The 27,736-nt window shown below is 38.1% G+C and overlaps 1 protein-coding gene across 4 annotated transcripts in view; it reads right to left on the bottom strand.

The window, feature by feature from the left end:
* Positions 1–27,736, bottom strand: part of celf5a (cugbp, Elav-like family member 5a) — a 351,120-nt gene that overhangs the window by 59,368 nt on the left and 264,016 nt on the right. For all 4 annotated transcript variants that reach the window (XM_088426234.1, XM_088426235.1, XM_088426236.1 and 1 more), the window contains exons 4-6: positions 17,225–17,353; positions 11,201–11,280; positions 1,525–1,671 (exon numbers count right to left, since the gene is read on the bottom strand). In XM_088426234.1, coding sequence (XP_088282360.1) covers positions 1,525–1,671; positions 11,201–11,280; positions 17,225–17,353 — 356 coding nt within the window. The remainder of the gene's footprint in view (positions 1–1,524; positions 1,672–11,200; positions 11,281–17,224; positions 17,354–27,736) is intronic.

Raw genomic sequence — 27,736 nt, 5'->3', positions numbered from 1 at the left:
ACAAGAAAAAAAGCATGCAAGAAAAATGAAACAAAAAAGACACAAACAAGAAAAAAGATGCATGCAAGTAAACAGAAGCAAACAAGAAAAGAGAGATACATATGTCAAAAGATGCAAACAAGAAAAAGGACACACGCAAAAATGACGCAAACAAGAAAAAAGACACACGAGAAAAAAGACGCAATCAAGAAAAAGGACACGCGCAAGAAAAAAGAAACAAACAAGAAAAAGGACACATGCAACACAAAGGAAGCACAAAAGGAAAAGGAAGCAAATAATAAAAGGAGCAAACTAACTTTCCTTACCGGAAGTAGTTTGTGTGGCTGGGGGAGAGGGGTGTGGACTTATTCCTGATTGGACAACAGGAGGCCAATTGATTGGACGTGATCAATGTTCAACTTTGAGCAGGACATTACTTCTGTGACTAGTTTTTGTCCTCTTCCTAAAAATAAGTGCGACCAGTGATTGAAACAATATTGCTGTTATCAAAATTGCCGCCCTGTCAGATTACCTTGCGATTACCTTTGTTTTTGTTTGCTTAGTTTTTTTGTTTGTGTGATTTACACTTCAGGGCCAACGTAGAGAATAATTTACAGTGAGAAAACCCCCCAAAACAAAACAACAATGACAGAAGACTAAACATACTATGAGAATGGTGCATTTGAGCTGCATGAATCACTTACTGACTGACTCGTTCACATCCATCCATCCATTTTCTATAGTTCCATTTCCCAGCTGACTTGGCACCCAATCACACCTAAGGACAATTTATTGTGTCCAATCCACCTGTAATGCATATTTTTGGAGTGTGGGAGGAAGCCTGAGTTGAGCTTTTAGGGGGTATCTACTCAAATTAGACCTGTTTACCAAATTTGTTTGGTTACTATCTTGTAGGGCAAATGTTTAAAAACAGATTGTAGAGTTCTCTTACGGACATATTGGAAAACCTTCAAAACTGTGGTTTATTTATCCTAAAAGTAAAATCACCAAAAGGAGCATTTTTTTTTCTTTTTAGGCAAAACAAGTTGGAAAAATCCCATTCATTATAACTAGTCCAAGTGTGCTGAAGAATTGCTTAATTGAATGTTACAACTGAGCATAATTTTGTTCCAAATCTAGTGTGTTACAGGTCTGTCTTATTTATCTTGACATCACATTGGCGTTGAAAGTTTCCCAATACTTCTGTATTTATTTATTTTTTTAATAAAATTATAATAATCTTGATGAACATTTGGGCCTACTATGCTACTATATAAATATTGGTGACAGTGCTGGTAATTGAAGGACAAAGTATTTTTGGTGCTTGTTGTAAAACGTTTGAGAACCACCAGTTGGTTTTGTAGTGAGCAAAGGTCCTTTTCCATCTATTAATAATTTTCAGTACACCAGTCTTGATCTTGTGCCTTTTGCACTTTTCTTTCTACATGTGCCAATTGCTTGATGCAACCGCAGCCAATGTGTGTGTGTGTGTGTGTGTGCGTGCAGAGAAACAGAAGCATGTGCGTTCCCCTTTTTCTGACTCACCGCATGCGCGTAAGAGCTGTAGGTGCTGAAGGGAAGGGCGATGGCGGGGTTGAAGATGCCAAACTGGCCAACCATCTGCTGCATGCGTCTGATGGTGCGCTCCTTGTCTGTGTCGGCGAACTTGACCACCAGGCTGGAGGAGGCGCCCTGGACGGATGGCGGGGAGGGAGCGGGGTCAGGGTTAAAGGTTTGATTGGTACATGCTCTCTCTTCTAGTCCTCTTTTACACCCACCCGAGTCGACTTTTCAGAAAAATATGACTGAATATTGAACGAGGTGCATTATGACATGTCATTGCCTTGATCATCTTCCGTATGGTATACAGTATGTACTATATTTTTTAGACTATAAGTCATATTACAAATGACTTATACTAAAGGGAGACTAGAATATGGGCCATTCCAGAAGTAGAGCACATGTTTTATCCCACCCATCAAATTATAAACAACTCTAAAAAATACGAAATAAATACAGAGTATCCCCTAAAATGTGATTTTTCTCTTGGCCCACATCCCGTAACGACCAAATTGCATCTCAATTGAAACAATTCAAATGGAATTTAAATGTCATTTTTGGGGGTATTATTTGATTCATTGCTATCTCTTGCAATTGTGCAAACATTTGTTTAAATAAACTGAACACTTCAAATTGTAATTATTATTCATGGAACGTGAATAATAACATAATAACACACGAAACACTTTTCCAAAACAACAGCTCTTTTCTAGTTTTTCGTATTTATGAAAATATTTAACTTTACTTACTTTACCTCAAGCAACACCCGTTATACATATAATCAATCAATCAATCAAATTTTATTTGTATAGCCCTAAATCACCAAAGTCTCAAAGGGCTTCACAGATGAAAAGAGGTCATGTCGAGACTTCTTTCGAAAAAAGAAGTCATACAGAGACATCTTTTCGGTGTAAGGTACACAACAGCATCCCCTGTCAAAGCTCCCGGAATGGGGAAGGAAAAACCCAAAAACTCCAATTTGGGGAAAATCAGAAACCTCCAGAAGGGACCACAGGTGGGAGGAGCCCGCTTCCAGGCCCACAGGTTGAAAGGATGGATACACACTACAGACAAGTACAGGTAAACAATATAGATTACAGAAAAAAAAAATCTGAATAAGACAATGATTTTTTTTTTTTTTTACATAATTAGGTTTATCTACTTGGTCAGCAGTAACGGCTAGCTCAACATAGTTGCCACCCCTGAGACAAAGCTAAGATTAGCACAGATTTATGACTGGTACTCTCAACCCTGGTACTGTGAACTATGATTAGAGTAACAGAGTTAACATTGAAAATATGTATTGCACAAACGTTTTTTTGCCTCAACCATAAACATCACTATGCTGTGAAGCTTAGTATAAAAGAGATTCAAATATATATATATATATATATATATATATATATATATATATATATATATATATATATATATATATATATATATATATATAAAAGAAGATTTTGTATTTTGTCATGTCTTTAAAGTTTTACAATCCTATATAGATGACATGATTTGTACTGTTTGTAGGCTTCAGACAACCTTCCACTGGATTTGTAATAAGCTGCATTTAGAATGGAAAATCCATATGTGCAGTTATGCTGGTAAGAGTAATGTAAAAGTAATGCAATAGTGGTATGATGTCAAACATTTCAAATACAGTGATTTCTAATTAATTAGAAATGACAGTAATAAGTAATAAATAATGCATCACAGTTTTGAAGCTACTTGCCCAACACTGATTGCCACGAGACAGCAACAAACTAAGGACATACAGTAAAGTATATCATACATTAAAAGTCATGACTACTAATGCTACTTCCATATCTTCTTTCATTTTCTTTTGATGGTTGACAAATACGTTTGAGGCAATATTGATAGCTTCTGAAATGGACAAAAAAAAAAAAAAACAGTATAACAATTAATCATCATCGTTTGAATCTGAAAACTCTGATCCTTTTTTGGTCAATTCTTATCTTAATATGAGTCAACACACATTTAAAAAATAAAAACACGTTTTCGTCTTTAGAAACTAACTGGAACTCATTCAATGCTGACAACACAATTACGACTTTTGTGTACCACTTAGGTCTACTGCTGTCAGTCTTATTTTTTGTAAAATTAATGCCACTCAAACAACGTGACATAGTTTTTTTTTATTCTGAATCATAAAGCATTTATTGACTGGTGTGATTCATGTGCAGAAGCAATACTCAACCGGATTCTCAGTCAAAAGGCGGCGGGGGCACTTATTTTATAAGTTTAAATGGAAGCACTATCAGAAAGCAGCCATTGACCCCTGCTTAAAAGAAAAGTGCTGCAATTTCATTTTGTCCTCTATGTTTTAATCTTCTCTGCAGCTGGCCATGTATTATCCACACTTTGCTGCCGTAGTCATTCAGCAGTGGGAATAACAGACCCAGCAGGTGCGCTGGCCACATACCCTTCATTAAGAATCCTCAAATGATTTAGCGCTACAGTTGACCTTTGGTGCGCTCCGCCTCCCCGGTGCGGTTCGCCCCTATTGTGGCCAATCGATGAATATAAAAGGCTCAAATATTACTCTGATTTGATGGTGCGCAAAGGTGTGTGTCACTCACAATGCCCCCCCGAAATTGGTGCAACATTGTAATAGCGTCAATCATGGCGGTGAATGGAGGTAACGCTCAGTGGGTGCACCATTTATTTATTTTTTGTTCAAGGATGAAGAAGTAGTCATCATTTTATGACAGAGCTATTTCCAACGAAAGGAATAAAAGCTGAATTTGTACGCAAGCAAATAAACAGTTGGCTGAATAATTGCATGAGATGGACACGAATGTGGGAACAAATCTACACAAGACTAGAACATATCTGTAAAGGCTGCAAACATGATTTCGTTGTGGAGGAGTTCTACATTGTGTGTGTGTGTTTGTGTGATTGTGTGTGTGCCAGGGAGCGTGGCGTCCGCAGAAGTAAGGTTTTAAGAATGGTGCTTTGTTTAGTCCACTAAAGTTCAAATAAAATATCTCAAAAACAGGTGGTCAAAAGGTGATAGTAGAAATCAGGGTTGTTCTCAGAGTTCAGTTACTTTCCCCACAAAGTATAAATTAAAGTAAGAAAAACAGGTTATCAGAATGCAAAACTTGAAATAAAGTCTGTTTACTGTATTCAAAATACTTGATCCCAAAGTTCAAATAAACAAACAAACAAACAAACAAACAAAAAATCGAAACTGCCAAAGTCCAACAAAAGTCGTTCTCACTTCCTTCTGGCTTCAGTATTTCCTGCTTTTCTGTCTTGCATGTCCCTTGTCTCTACTTTCCAATCACCCAGGCCTGCTTTTATCTGGTGCCTTATGCAGCTACACCTGTTGAGGTCGTGATGCATGCTGGGCGATGTAGTTCCTGGACTGTCAGCCATTTTAGGATGTGGCATTAGCTTTTGGAAGGGGAAGTAGCATATATATATATACTGTATATATATTTATAAATTCCACAGAGGAAATGTTTGTTTGTTAACCTTTCATACGCTCACCTTTTTCTGCAAATATACTTTAACCTACAAAACAATCAAATGCAATGTTGAAAGTGCACGTTAATGTATTGTTAGATATCGTTGGGTCTGAGGTTTTGCTTAAGGGATGTGAACTTTGAAGCAAAATCTCATTAAATTTTTAACCTGCTTGTGTGAAGAGGGAGATAAACAATGTAGAATCCATCAATGTTCATCAATTAAAGGGAATTTTTTCCCCTTAAGACTCCATAAGCAATTCAATAGACGATCAAGCAGCCCCTTCAATCTATTTTACAACACACCAGAAACTTGTGCATATGCACTTTATTATTCATTGGGGTCAACGGAATATTGCCGCATTAGCACTTTATTTTAATACAAAACGAGGGCATTGCAATACACATAAAATTGGCCTGGCCATTGGGAATTTGGGAAAATGTATGGATTTTTCCCAAATGGCCTTTGGGCATGGGACCAGATTGACTTCAAGCCCTCCGCTACCCACTCCCCTCCAAACTTGAAATAGATTTTTTATATATTACATATTTCAATATATTTATTTATTACAATCATTTGTTATTTGTATTACAGTGGGGCCTTGATACATTTTACGCGAGTCACCTCTGGTGGTAAGTGGATGATTCAGATACAGTTCAATTGTACAGTATTTTGAAGTTAAAAAAACGTATGTAAAAAAAGTAAATAAATACCATATGTTCCACACTACAAGGTGCACCTTCAGCGAATGGCCTATTTTAAAACTGTTTTCACATATAATGCAGAAGTAAAAATGTAAGAATTTACATGGCAATTAAAAGTTATTTTACCCCCCCCCCCCCCAAAAAAAAAATGTACATGTGCTGTTTATGCACAGTGTAAGGCACACCAGCTTATAAGGTGCACTATCAGCTTTTGAGAAAATTCACTATTTTAGGTGTGCCTTATAACGCGGAAAATACAGCAAATAAAAGTGTATCCTCCTATATTTGTTTGTATCGATTCTAATAAATTACAAAAAATATTAGTTAATTTTTTTGTGTGTGTGTAATTTTTCTTTCTATATTTTTGTGTGGTTTTCTGATGTTGTGATTTTTTTTGCTTGTATATATGGACTTCATTCAGTAAAGATTCATTCATTCAGTAAAGATTGTTTTGTTTTGTTTTCCGACATCGTCACAAGTTTATGGTCCATTTTTTCCTCTTCATATTCTGATGATGCGTGTATGTTTTTATTTTCAATTAAAAATGTGGACTTGATTATTTGAAAGCTGCATCTGTTTTCTGGTGATCACAACTAGCAACGCAAACAGTGTTGTTTTTGCCAAATATTCAGGCCTATTTACATGCTTGTTAGTCATCATGGTGATACTTGGGAAAAAAAAAAACCTTTTGAGGAGGTAGTTATTGGTATACTGTAAAATGTCTGACGAACACGAAGGGTTTTTGTGCAAAAAAAAATAGTTGTAGAGAGAAAATAACTCAATGGGGGATTTATAGTTTTCTCTGTAATGCAGCTGCTGTCATGCTGAAATGCAAGCCATCCCCTATGAGCCCAATCACAAACATATACGGTAATTGTTTACAGTAGTCTGGAAACTGATGCTCATCACCAATAAATCCTTAGAAATACTGATTCCCGGAAAGAAATAAGCCATATATATGCATCGGATGAGGCATATTTACAAACTTCACATATACTGTCTCACATGCAAATGTATCATTCCTGCCTAACAAACACGTTATTCATACAAATTACCCAATGGCCCCTGAATGGCACCAATGTATGCATCGCAACTTCTGCGAGATGGAAAATAAGATCAGCCAGGGAGCCTTTGACCCTTTCTCATGGCTGCCCGTGAGAGTGATATGGACGGTGTGTGCGCTCATGCATACGTTGCAGTTTTCAGTGTGCTCTCTGCTCTATGTATGCGAACACACATCAACAAGTCGTGTCTGCAGGTGTGGGGATGGGAAGTCTTCCTGTACCAACCTGCTGGACTTAGGATTTTCAAAAGCCCAGCAAGTCTGTTAGCCCTGGTGGAATTTTTTCTTGCGTGTGAAAACACAGAATTGTCGCCCGGGATTGTGAAATTATGTAGGTGCCAGCACCTGTCAAAAGTATCAACTAAATTGAACTTTTTTTTTTTTTCCTTTCAAGAGGTCAAGAAATGAAAAGCCATTAACTCTTGAAAAGGAACAGCTGTTAACCAAAAGTCCTCCCATGTCATTAACTTTGTGACAAAATGAAGCTGGCTGACTGAGAATATACCAAGATGTGCAAAGCAGTTATCTGTTTAAAAGGCTTGAAAAATCTACGTTAAAATGTTTTTCTATACCCAATAATTCCATCATAGTTCTTCATAAATGTTGATGACTTAAGTATGAATCTAAAACAATTTAAACAAACCAAAAAACAGTGGCAGACTGGTTAACACGTTTGCCTCACATGCAAGGGTCATGTGTGAAAAAAATTGCAGGGTAGGTACTATATTGGCCATGCTAAATCAGGGCTTCTCAAAGGAGTCACGGACTCCTTTTAGATAGCAAATTTTCCAAGGACCTCCATTGCGAATATTTGCGAAAACAAAACAAAACGAAGAAAATCATTCAAAATTTAGCGTTATTTATTTTTAAAAACTAATAGGTGACATTTTTATTCACCAACAGATTCAATTTGACAACAAATATATTTGTTACTTGTCAGCTGTACTGAAGTTTCAAAAATAAAAATTGCAAATTGCGGGTTGATTTCCAATTTTTTAGTCAAAAACAACATTATAAAATAAAATGCCGCTTTAGCTATGCTGGCTTCATTGCCTCATTAGCAAGCATTTGTAGACACAAAATGCATTTTGAAATATTGTAAAAATATAGATTTTTAAAAATATATTAACTCATTCAATGCCAGGGACATATTTTCACGTTTTTTAAGAGTCCAGACAATTAAGTACATTAAGTATTAAATTGATACTAAAGTATCTAGGATTGAATGTCTGGACTCTATGTGACAATATGTGCCTGGAATTGAATGAGTTAAACTGTTGAATATATATATATATATATATATATATATATATATATATATATATATATATATATATATATATATATATATATATATATATATATATATATATATATATATATATATATAATTTATTAATAACCCAAATAATTTCCATGGACCCCTGGGTGGTTCGTGGACCCCACTTGGTGAACCACTGCTCTAATTTTTTGTGTTTATAAGTGTGAATGGTTATTTATCTTTGTGTGTCTTTCTGGGTGTAGCCTGTGTACAGCACAAAGATGGCTGGCTTAAGCTCTCGTATGCCCGCGACCCTCTTGAGATTTAGCAGATGAGGTAACGGATGGATAAATTAAAAAAAAAAAGTGGTACCAGGCCGCGTGGGCTGGACCCGAAATAATGTTTTGGAACTGATTTAGTTTAACAGTTCATGAATATGTGGTTTCTTTGGCTTGATCTTTGTTTTTTGGCACTGCCGTTGGCTGCTGTTAATATTACATTTTGTAATGAGAAGGATGGTGTGGTTTTGCGAGCAGTCAGTGGTGACCCACGCGTTGTTTTGTCTCAGTGAAATCTGGCCCACAACTGTTTTTATGTTGTACTTTATTGTAAGAATGTGCATGTGTGATAATGTGGCCAAAATTAGTTGTTGTTCCAACAAATTGTGACTGTGGATAACATGCTAGCTAATATTAGTACTTAGCTCCATCATGTTATACGGTGCTGCCCTGTATGCATTTAGCTATTCCGCATTTTCATTTGTGCCAGGTATTTCCCTTGAAATTAATAACTTTTGTTTTTCAATTTTATGGTTGACAATGTAATTTGAGTACATTTTTGTACATTTTGAGCCCTCCCCACACCCCCACACACCCCCGGTCCGCAGTAAAAATTTCAAGCGTTGACTGGTCTGTGGTGATAAAAAGGTTGGAGACCACTGGTATATTGCATGGCACAGTTTTTTTTTTAAATAAAATTCGATACCCATAACACTTAGAGTTAGGTTTGTCCACGCTGATTATGCTATCACGGATACGTCCTTTTTGCAATCAACATGAGCGTGAACCATTCACGGACACACGTGGTTTGGTACAGTACGGCCCCGCAGATGGACACAGACGGTCACGGCTCGTAAACGATGAGCTCCGTCCGCCAGTAGCCTCAGGATATGAGATGCTGATCATATTTCTATAATCAATTTAGCAGAGCAGGAGGTATAAATCCTGTCCATTCACTCCCCCCCTCCCCGTGCACAACCCGTCAGCCCCCTTATAGTCAGATGAATAATTCAGCAGCCGATGTGGCGAAAGGTGGAGTAAACAAGTCTATTGCCTAATATCCCCAGAGGATGCCAAAGAGAGACGAGCCCGAGCCGAAGAGCGAGCACAGATAGCGGGGCTGGAGCAATGGGGAAGGACAGTATCTATGGAGAATGGACATCAAGAGTCTCTCCCGGCGACCTGCAGTCATTTGCACTTAGATTGACTCACAGCGTTTCGCTCAAATGGCACAGCTGGCTTTCTAGTGGCTCTCTCCCCGCAACACATTTGGCGACCATTAATAATGGAATCATAAGAGGACAAACATGAGCTCTGTGAAGCCAGTTAGGAAAATAGATAGGGAGAGGTCACTTCCACCTGCTTCCAACAAACAAAAATGCGGACAAAAATGGTGCACACTGAGGCCTTTTGTGGTAATGAGTGTCACGCCGCCAAGCGTTTTGTTCTGGTCGACTCTGTCGACTTTATGTTGACGAGTGGGCCTCGAAGGCATGCATAAAATCAGCTTCCTGAGTCAAGAATCCAGAATTCAACGTATGGCTTACGTAACGAGTGACTAATCTCGTAGCGCGCTTTATAGACAGTGATTATGCAAGCAGAACACTGCTGATTGATGACTTGCCTGGAATTCAATTATCACACTAAACACTTTTATCTTCAAATGAGATTATAAAGAAATATCATTGTTAATTAAAGAGGAAAACTGCTTTGCTTCGCCCAGTTCTTAAGGCTGACGTGCTTCAGTTAAGTGCACCACACAACAAAAAAGGCAAAAATTCATTTCATTCCTTTGCTGGTGCGACATTCGTCAGAGCCCCACCCCCTTTCGGTCATCGTTGGTCCATCATTTTTTCAAGCCAGATGAAACTGTAATCAATCGGTGTATTTTTGCCCAACCTTCCGCCACCACTAGGGGACGACATTTGACATTTTTTCTGGTCTGTCATTTGTCTGGTGCTGGACTACTACTGTCTGTCACACATTCTTTTTTCTGTTTTAATAGTTACACTTAAAGTTAACACCATGTTTGTGGTTCTACAGTTACACTGCAATTGAAACATAACACAGTAATGTAAGTGTAACACAAAAACAAAGCCAGTTTAACCCTAGGTTATAATACACCATCGTCTTTACTAAACCACATTTGAGAAATGCAGGAGAAAAGAGTGCAATTAACAATCATGTCCACTGGATGGTGGGGGAGTAAAGTGCAAGCCCATTGCAGTTTGTATACTATAAAGATGTAGCAATTTAGCAGATAAACATGCAAGTCAATTGAATTATATTCCAGTAAGCAAAAAGGGGCGTGGCGGGCTGACGGACATCTGATGTAAGGTCTATTCCCACGATTACAACAACAGGTAAAAATTTAATTCTGACATTTTTAATTCACCGTTTTTTTTGTTTTTTTCCCCACGTTCTCGTCATTCGTCGGTCCGTCGGCAAAACGGGCTTTTGTTGGTGATGAGCTGACAGACAGTCTGTCAGTCTTTTTAATTAAAAGACAGATGTGTTAAAAAGTTGAAAGTACCTGATCTCTAAATAGAGAAAGAAAGTTTTAACTCCAATGTGACAAGCTGCCATACATTTTTTCTTATTCATAATGTTTTGGACATCACAAATATATTTTTGGTCATCAGACACACCAAGGTGAGATGTACAAATTTTATCTTTTGAATAATATTTAACTAAAGCATGTTGACCTATAGAATATCAAATTGTCTAGCTTGCCGTCAATGCAAAATCCCCATTGCCTGTGACTATTATAATGTTATAAATGGTATTTGATTTCCTGTTTACAGTACATTGGGGATGTGGGTGCACACGCGCGTGCGTACTGGTATGAGAATTGTGTACTTACTGGCATTGTCTGACTTCCGTGTAGGGCACCAATTGCTGACTGAGCCTCTGTGTGTGTGGAGAACTTGACAAAGGCGCAACCTGGAGGAGAGAAACGAACACACAGTATGAATGTACAATCAGTCAAGTAGGGTGAAAAGTCGCCAATTTAAAAAAGGACGCGGACATTATATCCGACATTACAGAAAAAAATGAGTTGCGCGTCTCTCGGCACAGTGGGTGGGTTCGACGAGCAGGCTGAAGATGCAGGCGAAAAGATTCCTCAAAGATGAAGCCGAAAAGTGCGCTATTTAGCACCGCGCGCCTTTCTGTGCATTTTTAACACGAGCTAGACTCGCCGTCACACAACAACACGTGAATCGATATTTGTGTGGATGGCGCACAAACCGAAAGCTCTCAGCTCAGCATGTCCTCCAGGAATATACTGGAGTGGTAAAACACACAGGGAGCTTCTTGTTGCCTTTCTACATGTTGCTCATCAATTATTCAGTCACTAAAGTGAAAAATGGATGACAAATATATGGAAAATGTATAGTATTTATTCTCAACGTGGAAAATATTGGATGCGACCTCTCACAGTTAAAAATACTCATGGTTTGACATACTTTATTCCAGGGGAGACTGAGGTCAGCGGAAAATGGACATCTGCATGCAGCTAAGCGGACACCGTCAACTGTAAAGCATGTTTTCATATATCCTGTAGTATATTAGTCATTAGAGACAAGGAGTAATGATGCAGTAAAAAAGTCCATTGGTGCAGAGGATAAAGAACATACGCCCTTTAATATAATTAAATTGTGAGTAATTGTGTTTTCAAACCATTTTTGAACAAATATACCGTATATTGTTTAAAGTAGAGGTAAGGCAAAAATGACACTTACAACAGTATGTTCAATGAGGCCCCAGTAGGCCAAAAATGGTACAGTGGACATCCTAAGGTTTTTCGTCCCCTCTTTACGGCATTTTTCCCGATTCACGGCATCAAGAACAATTACAAAATTCAAACTTGGCGGTCAGTGTGCATGCATATGACTGCGAGTCGCACCGCGTTCATACGTCACTGTATACGTCACTCCAATGCTGGTCTGCTATTGACCGGCGTCACGGCTCCCTAAGAAGCTAATCTGCTATTGGTTGGCGTCACTAAGATGCTGGTCAGCGTCACAGAGTCACTAAGATACCGACATGCGAACGACTTGATCTCGTGTGAGTGCTTACAATATCGTATTTATTGTGCATTTTAGTGCTTAATTCAAACTTTAATTGGTTTGCCATGGGTCCCAAAATTGCTTGTGATGTTAAAGGGAGAAGTACGAAGATGGTTAGTATGAAAACGAAGCTGGAGAATAAAAAAATACAAAGAATGCTAAGCTAGGCTAGGCTACCCTCGCTAGGGAATAGGGTTAGTAAGTAAGTAGCTCAAGTCATGTCACTTAAAAGGTAAATTAAATTTAATTCTTTCTTTATATTTTTTTATTTATGATGTTATTTAGTTGTATACATGTATATTATATATAAGTAGTATTTACTATACCATTTTGTTGCAAATTTTTAATATGTACATACAATTTTTATGTTTTTACCTAGGGTTTTATACGCATAAGCTAATTACCATTGGTTTCTATCGTCCATAATACGACGATTTCGCCTTACAATCCCAAACCCAGAATGGATTAATTTCATATGGCGGGGGTCCACTGTATTCTGATTACTTTTGATTTGGGGATCCTGTTACCTTTTGTAATAAATTGGAATTTCAAGTGTAAACTCTACTTGTTATCATGTTTGATCATCTGCAGGTTCCACTCTATTCGACGCCTGAGGGCTGTTATGTCTAAGGGCATCTCCGCCCCTCCGTGGTCCCCTACAGCCAAGGAATGGAGGAGGGAAGTCATAACAGTACAGTTACTGTATAAGTTTTAATTATTTAAGATTTAAGTAAATATGTGTACTACAGTAGGTCGGCATCCGAAGAGTGCCTGTGGCATTTGCATTTACAGTTAAAGCGTCTGTTTGGCATGCTGGCAACCTTCATAGCATCCTTCATAGCATGTCTCTCCGATATATATCTTTTTTTAATGAGGAAAAAAAAGCTGAGGGCGTAAAAACAAAAGCGCGAAGTAGCGAGGGAACACTGTCCACCTTAAGGATGGAACAACGGGTCACGGTAAGCAATGGACTGTTTTATGGCACTTTTCTCCTGCATGGTACCGACTGGGCTCAGCTTGCCGTGGATTAGGCCGGTTATTTTTTTTTCCAGAAATGACAATTAACGCATCAGTGGCAGAGGAGAACTTCCTGTATTTACTTCTCCACAGTCTACAGAGCACAGCGGTAAGCTACAGTGACTGTAAAATAATCAAACGAACTAATTGGCAAAGATGACTAAAAAAGGTTATCTGATGAAAAGGAATACAAGTAAAATTGATTTCCCACTGTTTTAATTGGATGTGAGGAGTACCGTCGAGTTCCTCGATGCCGAGCGCACTGCAGCGCTACCCAAAGAGAAATAAAGCTTCCCTGGGCTAGCCCTGTGCACCCTCACAGCGGGGACGTATGAATTGTTTTGACATCCATCTTTCCCTTCCTCCTCCTCTGCCGCCTGCAAACTACTGCAGAGTCACAATGCTCTGGCTTGCAGCCCTTTTAGATATAATTCCACAACAATTTCCATAAGCGCTAGCTGGGGAATATGCTGCACAGACATGAAAAACAACTGGTCCCCTTGCACTTTGCTATATGTCAGAGGAAATTGATGTCTCCAAAAGTTTGGGGCTGCCTCATGCATGCCTTAAGGTAGGAAAAAACTTCCAGCGGCACTGTGCTTACTGTCTCATACGATACTACATACAGTAGAGGTGTAAATTTCGCTGGTGCAGCCGGCGCAATGCACGGGGGCCCGCGGCTGCATAGGGACCAATGGAGAGGTTATTTACCAAAAAAAAAAGTGTGGGTTAGTTACGCGAGTGGACTAAATGATCATTTGTCTAATCATTGGCCCTTGGTGCTTTTCAAACACAATGAATAGTGATGACGTGCCACGTGCCAAAAAAAAAAAAAAAAGAAACAAACAAAAACTTAACACTAGCAAAAAGTGCTTGACCACAAACGTGAAGAAAGAAAATCTAAAAAAACTTGTCTTCATGTTCTTATTTTCTTATTTCAAGCAAAGAAGTTGCCAATGGTGAAGTTTTTTTTTTTTCTCTTGCCTAGAAAACCTAATTCAAGACTTTTTTTCTAATGTTATACGAACAATCTGAGTGCAAAAAAGTCAGAAAATCTTAATCTGAGCAATTAGCAAAGTATATAGTTGTCAATAAAAGATTACATTTTTCAGATAATGAAGCTTACAATAAGCATCATTGGAGCCTAGATTTAAGCAAATGGTTTTAATAAACTGTTAAATGTAAGCAATGTTTTCTCCTTTGTTTCAAAATTTTGCAAGATTCAAGCACTCTTTTCCCTGATCCTTTTTCTTAAAATAGTACAATACAGTAGATTTGAATAAAGATAAATATAATACATTAATTACCTCCAATTACAGAGTAGGAAAACAGTGCAAATGCTTACACCAGTTTTTACGTTCTTTTATTAAGATTATTTTTTTTGTTAACATTTCCGAAATGAAGAAAAATGGTCCTGGTTTTCAGCTGAAGAATCCAAAACATCTTTTTCATCTTGTTATGCGAACAAGTATAAATGTTTTGAGCAAAGAAATCTTAATAACAAAATGGTGGATTTAACATCTTGAAATAAACATTCTTTTCTTTAGACTTTTTTTTTTGCGACACATAAGCTTTTTTTCCTTTTAAGACAAAAAATAAGATCTTTCCTACTGAAGCCTTTTTTTTACTTTTTTGACATTGATTTTTTGCAGTGAACGGCAAAGAGAAAAAGCAACACTCAAGAAAGAAACGACAAACCATTGTATATATGACAAATCCCCCCCCCACCCCCAAAAAAAAAATAAATAAAAAGAATCGGTAGCAAAAGAGTTTAATCGAATAAAACACTGCTGCATTGTTTACGGTATGTGTATATTCAAACAAATTTAAAGTTTGTAAAACATCATCGTATAATGAAACATTTTTACAATAGTTTTAATTATATACAGTGTATATATATATATATGGTAACAAGTAGTGCATCTCTTCAGTGGCCCTGTGCGTTTGTGCATGTGCTTATGTTGGGGGGGGGTTAAAAAAACAAAAAACAAAACAAAACAAAAACAACCTGCATCAGGTTATTACGGCCCTGTACTACAGTACATGATTTTGGGGACTTCAGAAAGGCCCTTCGATTGTAAAGTATGTCTCGACAATTATACCTATTGTCTTGTGTTCTCTTTACAAGAATGGTTTGACATTTTGGAAGTGCACCACAGGGAGCCACTCTTGATCCAATTGAGCACTGGAGTAGACACAACACTGCTTTGGTACAATCCAGCGCCACGATGATGAAAGTAATCATTAAGGCACCTCAGTAGGATTTAGTATCAATATCTTTGTCTTCAAGACAAATTAACTGCTGCCGTTGTTCTGCGGAATTGTTGCCGGAGAAAACCAACGATATCTACAATGCAAAACCTGCCTTTACAAGTGGCACTTTTAAACCTGCTGACAATAGCTGACCATTGGTTGAGTTAGTGAATATGCAACTTGATGCCCACTTTCTGAGACGTTAGCAAATCAAGCTAAGCCTTTATCTAGCACCCCATGCTAAATTTTAACTACGTTCCATATCCTTGCCTGCCTTCTCATTCCATCATTTTCTGTGGGAAATGGAAATGCTTCATGTTATCACTGCATAAAATGAATACAGCATGGGATTGAAATCTTGCTTTTGCAATGCAGAAGTTGTTTTTCTCCTGATATGAGATACCTTTATATGCTGAGAGAGACTCTGTGATAGCGAAGTCAGCATTTTAAAATGACGTGCACCCTTATTGGGATGACAATTTCTGATAAATGCTTTTGTGGTACTGTATACGATTATGCAGCGCTGTTTAAAATGTACTATTTATTACTTTTTATATTAATCTTTTTTTGTTTTCAATACATCCATTTCCTGTCTTTAAATGCAACAGTATAGTCAGGGGTGGATTTGCAGTCACTAAACTGTGATGGGGGTTTTTGTACTTTGCTCAGTGCAGTGGTCGGCAAAGAGGACTTTTTTTCTTCATCTGGAACAAATAAAGTTCTTTTGAATGAAATCCATGATATCCCTGGTCTCAGGAGCAGGAAACATTCAAGGACACGAGCGAATGGCTTCAACCACAGACACCTTATTGAAATGACAATAATCAGTCACAAAGTCCAAGTCTTGAGGAACAGTGTTGTTGCTGGCCCTGGTGTCAGAGGCGGGATACAGCCAAAGCCACGAAAGAAAGCCTTCACCAACAAAAACATTTTGAAATGACGCAAATCAGCCATAAAGTGAAAGATGTGATGAAATAAGCTAGTTCAGTCCCCGGTGTTAAACGTGAGATACACAAAAAGTCTCAAATAAGGATGTCATGACACAGAGGCATACAAACTTTGACTCGGTATAGAGAAGGCGTCGTATATGTCCAACAAATGTTGGTTGAAATGTATTTTAGTCAAAAGTAGCTGTGACTTAATGGATAGGCGACTGCTGTTCCCGGTGTCATCAGTGAGATACAATGAACGCAACAAAGGAATATGACCAGACGAAAGATTTTGATAAAAAACACCTCACTGACTTAAATATTGGTGTATTTGGTATCAGAAGTGGGATATATACAAAAATGCAAAAGAATATTGTACCTCTTATTGTATGTGTAAGACGCCTTCAAAGTTTTGTCTTTGGTCCTGAGCATATTTTTTTAAAATTCATATCAAGGCCCAAAGCGGTTTTGCACATCAACCAGCCGAGTGTAAAATGAAGTGCAAACACAATTTGACCTACAGTAATGTGTAAGTCACATGCATTCTCTGTACAACCCATGCGGGCGCTCTTTCATCAGTGACCTAAATAGTGTTGACAAGTGTGTGACGGCGCCCACCTTTGCTGTTGCCGTCAGGACCTCTTAGGACCGTGCACTCCTCGATGACTCCATAGGGTTCGAATAGACGGTAGACGTCCTCCTCGGTCTGTTGTTTGTTCAGCATCCCCACAAACAACTTCCTGTCTTCTGGAAACAAAAAAAATACAATTTCACAGTTACACTTGTGACCTCAATTATCAAGCTAATGACAAAAATAAGAACATGTGTGTTAGTATAGCCACTTCACGCTTCACCTTTTGCGGCTCAGTGCATGTTTTCTTTCAAAACGACAAATGTCTACCATCAAGTACTGATATTACTGTAGATGATGACAAAGTGTTTACGACACTTTACAGTAGCCCCTACCCGCCATATTGCCATAATGCGCCCCTGCTCAGTCAAACCTGGAATCTGAACCAATCTAACAGGCACATCTGCTTAAAACTAAACATTCCAAGGGCATTTTGGCCAAAAGAACTTTGAGAATCTTAGAACTACAACAACTTGAGAATCTTAGAACTACAACAACTCAATCCTCTTCACAATTGTTACAGGCCAGCTGTGTGTGCGTGGACATGCATAGGGAGACTAAGTGACCAAGTATTTTGTAATAACGTTTATTAAGGTGTAATTAGGACTTTCAACTTCCTTCTTCCAGACAGACATACAACAATACTGACATAAATCATTTAAAATGAATGCCGAAAACCAAAGCATGATATCAGTTGACTATGATGAAAACCGAGAACAGTTTTAGACCAATCAAATAGGTGTTGCAAAAACGTAAGAATTTATGCAGTTTGTACGTTTAGTGTCAGATTGCTGATGGGCGATTTTACAACAGTTTGTCCATTAGTGTTCGGTGAGCCATCCATGTTGTTAAGGCCCAATTTATTTTTTGTATTATTAATCAATTTCAAGCTAAAACAGCCACTGCGGAAGGGTAAAGTCGGTGCTAACTCCTACCTTGAAATTGGAATTTAGCTTACAAATGCAGGTGTTTAAATAACCCCACTTCACCCCAAGCATTCCAAACTGATCTGTACCGCTTGGTGGAAACATGGCTCCTTGGAGCACCAGTCTCGCACGGAACATTTACAGTACTGGTTCTCCCCCTCTTCATCCTTCCACCCACCACTATTCATCTTCTTTCTCGTTCCTCCACGCTGATTCCACATTTTCCACACGCAATGGTTCCTTTTTTCTTGACTGCCGTCCACTCTTTATCTCTCTCTTACCCCTCAACTAATTGCTGCTGATCCAGTGCTTTTTGTGTCGCCGGAGAAATATTTCAGTGTGCTGCTCAGCTGAACAATGGCCTCATCTCAGCCTGGCAGCCGGGGCTGCCGAGACATGGCGTGAATAACGCTGACTTTTCAATAGGAGACAACTTCTGTTGAACACAGTGGGATGTGATCTTTACCTTGACCTGACACACTGTGTTTACTGATGTATTCTATTGCAACAGGGCCGCCTCTCTCTGAGGCGGAGGAGTCACTGAAAACCTACTGTAGAAGCCATTGTTTCTGATAATAAATAATTGTGTGTGTGTGTGTATATATATATATATATATATATATATATATATATATATATATATATATATATATATATATATATATATATACACACACACACACACACAGTATATATATTTATTGCATCAAAGGCAGGATGCTGGATGGGTTAATTGTAATAATTGTAGTATTTAACCAAGTTATACGTGCATATTAAGCAAGCATTAAGCAAGCATATGTTTATGTCAAAACTGACTTATATTTAGTACAGATGGTTGTTGTCTGAATATGTTGCCCTTGAATGCATAAAATCTTGAAATAAATCTTTGTTGGGTTTCTTACTTTCACTGTATTATAAGTTTAATCAGCCATAATGATGAGAAGAAAAAGGAAATGTACATACCAGATGTGTGTTATATAATTAATTGCAACATATCTGGGTCACATAAACCTGAATAAAATTAAACTGATTTCATTCTTGTAGTGTTTTTCTCCATTTTGTATTTTTTATGTGAGCCAACCATTGAAATATGCTAAATCAGGTGGATTTTTTTTTCATTCTTTGTTTTTTGACGAAAATGGTACCTAAGCCCCATTAAACAAAATTATTAATACTTTTACCCCCTCAGTTATCTCTTCAAAGAAGAAAATACAAATTAGAAGATTTTTTTTTTTTTTGTTAAATTTGAATGAAAATTGTTTTACTCATAACAAAAATAATGCATAACACAAAGAATGCATATACACATTTTTTTCATTTGTTTTGTGATTAAAATGATAAGAACCTAGGCCCGATTAAACAAATTTATGAATGTTTTTGGTCTGAAGTTAACACTTGAAAGAAGGGTAGACAAAATAAAAGATGTTTAATCAAATCGTTTGAATCTAAAACATTTGTCTATAAGAAAAAAAAAAAAGATGTGGAAGGGATATCTAGGGCAGAGCCACTTTGAAGCCTGAGGCTCTGAGCTAACACATTTCACCCTGAAATGCACATGCATGACTGAAACCAAATAAAGTGGCTCCAGTCTGCAAAATTTTGCTGCCAAATGAGCATCTCATCATGTGAAAGAAGCCAAGGGACCTTCAGTGAAAAGAAATAAATAAATACTGATGCATGCACATAAACTCATCAGCCAATTTGACCAGACTGGGAAACTCATTCCATTCAAATCATGCCAGTTTTGTTATCAACACTGTACTTTATTTCTGCCCTAATGGAAGCCCTGCCTCAAATAATTTCCAGGGACGTTTTTCCACTTCAATAAATGTATGCCAAACCTCAAATATAAGCCTCAGGAGAGGGGAAAACATGTTGTGTTAATACCAAATGACTGATACAAGGTGTTGGGGTAGTCATCTTTTTAGCAAATATATATATATATTGTATTTTCCGGACTATGAGCCGCACCGGGATATAAGCTGCAGCAGCAAAAATTGACCAAAAAAAACATCTTTTGCCACGGATAAGGGGCGCACTGGACTATAAGCCGCAGGTCATAACATCAAATATTTATGCAAAAAGATGGTATATGAAAGTTTATATATATATATATATATATATATATATATATATATATATATATATATATATATATATATATATATATATATATATATATATATACATATTTTTTTTTTAAATCGTCTACCAACTGCAACATCTCCTCTTTAACAGCATTGTCTCCCATTGTTTAATTGATAGATTAATTTAGTGAACATTGCACACACTGCACATAAATAATATATACAATCTTAATATTATAAATACAATCATATATACTGTATACTGTATATCAACCACAAACTTTTATACAAGATCTTTATGCCGTCCTCACTTTGTAGTGTCTGGTTTTTCGCCAGCTAGACGGCTGGATAACGACGTTTCAAACAACCAACTGTCTTTACTTTTGGTCTGCTCTATTTGAACAACGGCCATTGACCATTACCCCCTTTAGGTCGCCGTAAGACTAGAAAAATAAAACACGTAATCAGCTAATGATACATAGCACCTCTCGAGCTAACATGCAAGTTGCGCAACCAAAAAATACTCTTATTTCCAATGTCTCGAACGATGAACACAACAGATGAACAGTGTCATCATTATGACAATTTGTGTACTTACGAATAATTCTCGTCCAAGGCAAAACAAAATAAGATCAGCAATCCTTGAACATTAACCTGTCGTCTTTGCGTGTTGCCACATTGGAATATTGACGTCTACTGAGAAAAGCAATATTTCAAAGTAACCAGAAGAGGGGGCGCTAAGTCTATGTAAAAATTTAAAACATCGAAGGTGGTACCGCATTTCTGAAGCCAGAATAAACTTATTCAATTTAGACATATTTTAAAAATATTTTAATAATATATTGTAAAAATTTATTTTTAAGAATATATTTTAAAAAGCCATTGATTCACATCTTTGTAGTTCTATTTCATAGTTGTTTCATAAACTGACTCCTTGAGCAGATACACATTTGCTTGAATGGTGGGGGGGAAAAACAGATAAGCCGCACTGGACTATAAGCCGCAGGGCTCAAATCATGAGGAAAAACTACGGTAAAACCCTAACACAACCTAAAAACCATACCTGGAAAGCAAACTCTGATTTCACATTCTAATTTCTAGTATACAAAATCATAATTTGATTCCCTAATTGTAGTTTACTCTTTGAAACTTGAAATTCAATTTTAAACGCTTCTTAATTTTCAAATTGTCTCTCATCCAATGCATTCAGGCAGGAAAGAAACACAGACAGAATATTAATGCGCCCTCTGCTGGTTGCCACCATTTTTTTCACTTACTAAGCGACCACGCAACAAAACCATCAACGATCAGAACTTGAAATGAATCAAATTCCATGTAATCACCTTCTCATTCCTATCTCCCCTTGTGTCTACAACAGCATGTCATATGATTTCCCTGGCCTGAAATAGTGACATTGCGATAGTGACACCCAGCTATGGTTTCACAGCACCAATTGATGCACCTTTAAAATAATCAAGCGTGTCAGAGTGTTATCTAGGGAGGGGGCGTCCCTGGTGCTAGCTGCTTATTGCAAGTGGCAGGATCAGAGGCTACGTATCACACCAGACGTGATGCAACGTGACATCTGTCAGGGTAGATAGGAGAGCATTTAACTGAAAAAAAAAGGAAAAAGAGAAGGAAAGCCTTGAACTGTAAAATGAAAGGCCAAGATGGTCCTTCCTTCTTGCTGGAGGGGAAATATAAATTCTGAGGTTCGATGATGTAGAAGGAGGGCCACACTCATATAATGTTGCCCCTTCGAGAATATGATGGCGGTCTGATAGACTTTATATCAATGCAAAACCTCACACGTCTTGGGAGGACACATCTGAACCTGCACTGAAAGACTGAAGATAATCAGACCGAAATCATCCCCCTTCCCTCGAAAAACCCTCATTTGAAATCTGAACCCAGAATTGAAACATGAAATTCAAGCCCTAAATTTAAACTTTGGCCATGATATTAAAAATTCAACTATTTGGAGCATTTAACCATGTTCCAATGTTGATTTCTCACCCTAAAGACTCCCACAGGGATATTTTTCTTCATTGATGCATTTCTAAGCATTCCTTGCTTTCAGCGCACTCACACTGGCCTCACCCATGCAGATGAAAACGGCTTGAAGCGTGCTAACAACGACACGAGCAATTCATACATCCCCTACACCTCCCCATACTGGCTGTGTAAGAGAAAATACATCCCAACCTTTTCCACATCTTTCGGTTTTGTTTAGGTTCCCGAGTTCAGGAGGTGAGATGTTGCACCAAGTCGGCCAAGTAAACAGAAATGTTTCATTGATTAGCTACAAGGTTTTACTGTAGTAAATGCTGACGTGGCAAAAATGTGTTTGTGGGAGCACAAACCTGGACAATCAACGGCAGTAATAAATAATTAACTGAATTTTAAAATACAACCCAGGCTTAAATCTTGACTCTGAAACCCTAACTTGGCTTTGAAACTATAACCTAAAACCCTATTCAAAGGTTTAACCCCCAGAATGTAACCCTAACTTTAACTAGAAACTCCAGGTGTGAACATCAGTAAGGAAACCTTCTGTATGTTTGAAACCCTATCTGCAAACCCTAGATTGAAACGTAAGGCTTGGTTTATGCTTGACGCGTGAACGCTCCATGCGGAAAAGAGAATTGTGGAATCTCATCGGCACACATTTTGCAGCACTTTATACTTGGTGCGGTCACCCTTCCACCAGCCGATATTCTACCATACTATAGGTGGCAGTAAATGGAGTCTACAGCATACAAAAAACGCTATTCTATAATAGAGGTAGAGAACCCTAGTAGATTAAAATGATCGAAATTCTTCAATACTTTTTGTAACAGACTCTTCATGTTTCCCCAGCAGATGTGCTCGCCAGGAGTTGCGTGCGGTATTTAGGTCGCGGTAGTTTTTTTCAGCCGAATCATGAAGGTGTTTGTACCGGTGAACTTCCATAAGCATAAATTCATCCACCATGTTTTACGGGCGGCTCCAGAAATTCCAGAATGTACGCATAGCGCAAAATCTGGCCTGATTGTTACCTAAAACCTTGTGATGCTCCCTTTAAGAACACATTCAAACCTGCTCTGAAATGTACTAAACGCTTTACAATTGGCAAAAAGCAAGTTCCAAGGTATCATTACACTTCAAAGCTTTACTGTGCATCTAAGAATAAACAATTGTGTAATATAGATGTGTGCAAGTAGTCAGAGGAAAGAAACACAAAAAACTTATGGAGAATATCAGCACCACAGTGTTTCGATGGAAGTCCTTGTTTAGTATTTTTGAGGGAGACGTACCAACGCAGTGTTTTAACAGCTCTTAGGTGGTGTTTTCTCTGTGCTGTTGTTACATGTGAGACGTTGCGAGGGGAAACGGCGCTAATAAGCAACCTCATTAGGGCTTCGGAACGCGGCGACGGCCTTACAGTGTGCGCTGTCAGCTCAGTGGGTTAGCGCGCCTGCTTCAAAAGCTACAATGCTAATTTATATCGAAATTGGTAAACAAAGTATCTTTCAACCCATTCGAGGTGAGCTTGTGCGACCAAAGAAGAAGAAAACGGGGCAAGATGTCAAAAAATGTCTGCTTTTCATTGACGGGATAAAAGGCTCGTTATTCAACTGCTAATTTGGCAGGGTGCTGGCACCTCGAGGCGCCGCAAAATCTCGGACATCTTCTCTCATTGGCCGCTCCAGTCGGCGATCCCTAACATGCTTAGCATCCACTGTCACTGTCAGGGCAAACACACATGCACGCACGCACACGCACACACCTACACACATACACTCTTGTCCCCATACTCTCATTAATGCTAACACAAGCCAGTTAGATCGCGATATACGTAATAAATTGGATTAAATTCCACTGGCTAAGCACTGTGATCTCTTCGGGTTAATTAATTTCATTCAGTCTGTGTTTTTAATGCTTGAACACATGCTGACACTGTTATTGTGTAGCATCCTGCTTATTGGGGGGAGTATAATAGGCTTGTGAGAAGAGGAAGGCGGGTGGGACGGGGGTTGTTTGGTAGTCCGGCCACAATAAATGTGATTCCTATGCACTACGCTAGCTGGTTAAAAAACACAACTTGATGCTTTCTTGTATTTCAGCGTGGGATACTATCTCATTGAATTTATTCATTCATTTGTTATTGTTCCCTGAATCAGCCCAGGTAATATTGGTTATAATTTGCCCTTATCTCCACTGTAACCCGCAGCTCTATTTTGGTGCCCCGACCCCCAAAGTCCTCTGGTGAAACGTGATTGACAACCATGATGTATAATTTGTCGTCATGGTGACCGATGCATCCTTCTGACAAGTGCATTGCCACTCTCTCTTCTCCTTCCAACCCGCGCAATCCGAAGGTCCTTCCGAATACTCGCCCTACCCTTCGAACCAGCTGCTTTTCATCTATCCCGGCTTATCAAGGACTATAAGGTTGTGTGTGTGCCTGTGTGTGTGTAGGTGTGTGCACACAGCAATTTACAGTAAAGCTGCATCCTCCTCACTCTTGCCTCCCGTTTCTTATTCTTGCCGCCTCCTCTTTTCTTCTTCTCGCCGGCGCCACATTGTTATTCACCGGGTCTCATTCTACTGTCCAAAATCCTTAGCAGGCTGTGCCACTATCACGGAGGATACAGTAATAAGTCTCGGTGTAACCCGGCTGGAATACAGATATAGCGTATGCATGCTGCATGGAAAGTTGTTGAAATATAAAAAGTGAAGCAAGTTTACATGCTCCAAGAAGCATAAATGACTGATTCCATTCTATTCTTCAGGGGCCAGAGTATGGAAAAGAAACTTTTTTAATTGCTTATATAGACATTTAGGTCTCTAGAGTGCCTAAACACCCATCAAGTGTGAAATTACATAAGTGAGCTGCCTATGTCAGAACCTGTTACAATAAATGGAAAGTCAAATCAAAATTTTTCTTTATTATAAAAAGCCCTCCTCCCACTACAATAAAAAACAGTTGTCAAAAATCACCCAGTTTGGGTCGGAAACGGACAAAACATTTCACCAAGAAACCCAGTTTTGAGGGGTGTTTTGTGCAAAACGACAGCATTTTTTAATTATCTTGACATTTTCCTTTGTGTATCGATAATAGCCTAAAATGTAGGGTCAAATTGAGTTGGGTCATGAAGTGGATTGGTCCATTTTTTAACCTAAATTGGGTTATTTTTAAATTTTGATCCAATTGTTTTTAGATTGTTAGGTCATTGACCCAAGTAGTCGGTTTGTTCCTTTTGGACCGAAATATTTTTATCCAACTGTTGTTTAAGCGTGGGTTCTTAATTTCACCTAACATTTTGAATTAAATATATAACTCATGAAGTTTCCTTGGTACTTCATTTTTCACGCGTTCGGGTTATTTTTAAATTTAAACTCAAATTGCACCATCTAATTTTATAGGGCTCCAACTTAGAAATACTGTAAACAACACAGGAAAACACATGCAACACATCCCTGCTCGCCGTAACCCACCCTTCTCCAACCAATCATACAGAAACATACCACTCCACAATATATATCAATCTAACAGAACTGTGTGCTTAGGAAAAATAATAATGAGTAGACAAATCATCCATACACAGGCTGTAACATTCTATTTTCTCTTGGGAGACAGGCGCGACTGTAAAATGCCCTCAATCATACAAAGTCCATATCCACGTCTTTTAGTGTTGTTTTGGTTCCAGAGAAGAGGAGGAGAAATTTTCACCAAGTTGGCCACGTAAACAGCAGCGTTTCGTTTATTAGGTGAAATGTTTTACTGTGGAAAATACCAAAGTGGTCGAAAGACAGTTTGTTTGGGAGCACACAGCCAAACATACAATGGCAGGCACCTACGGGTGGAACTTTCGTTATGATTACTAAGTTCCCATGTGGACCGATTTGAGAGAGGAATTTGTGTCAGCGAGTGCGATCTATAGACACTGTTTTGTATTTTAATGTCAGTAAGATGCCTGTTTTTGGCTCCTTCATTCACTCCGTGACCCTGGTGAGAATGTGCGGTCTCGATGATGGCTTGATGGGTGTTTCTTGGCCGGTGGCATTGGACTGCATCATATAGAGGGCATATTTAATAAGAAATTACATCGGCAATGTCCCAAATGTAATTTATATGCATCTGGAAAGTGTAAAAACATAATGATCTTGGTTCGTTAAAATATTTTTTAATTCTATCAAGCCATTCTTTTAATTCTTTAAATGAAGCATTCAGAAGGATTGACCATGCACCATGTATTACACCCCCTCCTAAAACTGTGCCGCCACATTCGGCAGGATGCTCAGTAGGACATAGCCAGTCTACCAAATTCACAATCACACACACTGAACTAGAATTGCACTGGCACAAAATTTAGGATGTGCCTGTTTTTTTTTTTTTGACAAGCGCAGAGTTTCTGTCATTAATTATCAGTGCATCAGGGGTGCTACAGCCATATGTGCGGCCAAATTGGCTCAACCCTGCCCCAAACACAGTACACTAGACCTGAGAAAATGAGAATTCGCCTTGGACGCCAGTCTACCAAATTCGGGCCCTATCTCTGCATAGTCTAAAATTGGAAATACTGTATAATGATTCCTTCTTATAGAGAACCAGCTTATTTTGATTAAATCATTTTTGTACTAAATTAAATTCTTGTTGCAATGTACATGGAATTTGTGATATGTTTGGCTTAGAAGAGTAAATAACTATCATCTACATATAACAAGGGACTGAACATATTTTCAAATCATTAATGAAAATGGAAGAGAGGAAGAATCCCGGGATACAGCCCTCTCCACAACAACAAAATCCTACTGGCTGTCCTGATAATGAAACACTGTAGTCTGTAGTGGAAAAACAGACCCTCTCTGGATAGGCCAATAAGATATAATTTGTCAGAGATGAGATGATGATAAAGCTATAACGCACTGAAACATTCGCTTATCAAATGAAATAATACATCAGTTGTCAATTTAAGTCAGGTAGCTATTGTGAAAAAAGTTTGATATAAAGCTTGATTTGAACAGAGATAAGATAATGGAGTCCTTATCAAAGTGTGATAGCTGATTAAAAATATTTTTATCATATTTTCAATACTAGAAATGGGTTCATAATTATTGAGCTTGTCAGGACCATTACCTGTATGTAACAGTATAACTCTGGCCTGTATCTTGCTAAGTGCTACCTCACATGTTGACCGGGATAAGTTATACCACTCAGATAGTGGGTCAGACAAAAAATGCTAAGTTTGGTTAGGAGTTGAGTAAAATTTGCACTGCCAGAGCATGAGCAAGCAAGACAATTATTGAAATGGCCCATTATGATCATTTCATTTGCGTGGCCAAATGAATTAATAGTAGACAAGGTACATTTAATAGACTCAACAAAGCATTAGGAGCTCTACTAAAAATATTACCAAAAGTGATCATTTTGTTTTCATGGAAATTAATTTTAACAAACAGACATACAAGGTAAATGGGCCTCTCATTTAGAAAATAACAT

The sequence above is a fragment of the Hippichthys cyanospilos genome, chromosome 10 (genome assembly GCF_059441005.1).
Source record: "Hippichthys cyanospilos isolate Australia breed blue-spotted pipefish chromosome 10, RoL_Hcya_1.0, whole genome shotgun sequence".
NCBI classification, from domain to species: Eukaryota; Metazoa; Chordata; class Actinopteri; order Syngnathiformes; family Syngnathidae; genus Hippichthys; species Hippichthys cyanospilos.
The sequence above is the reverse complement of the archived record's forward strand: the minus strand, read 5'-3'. Positions and strand labels throughout refer to the sequence as shown.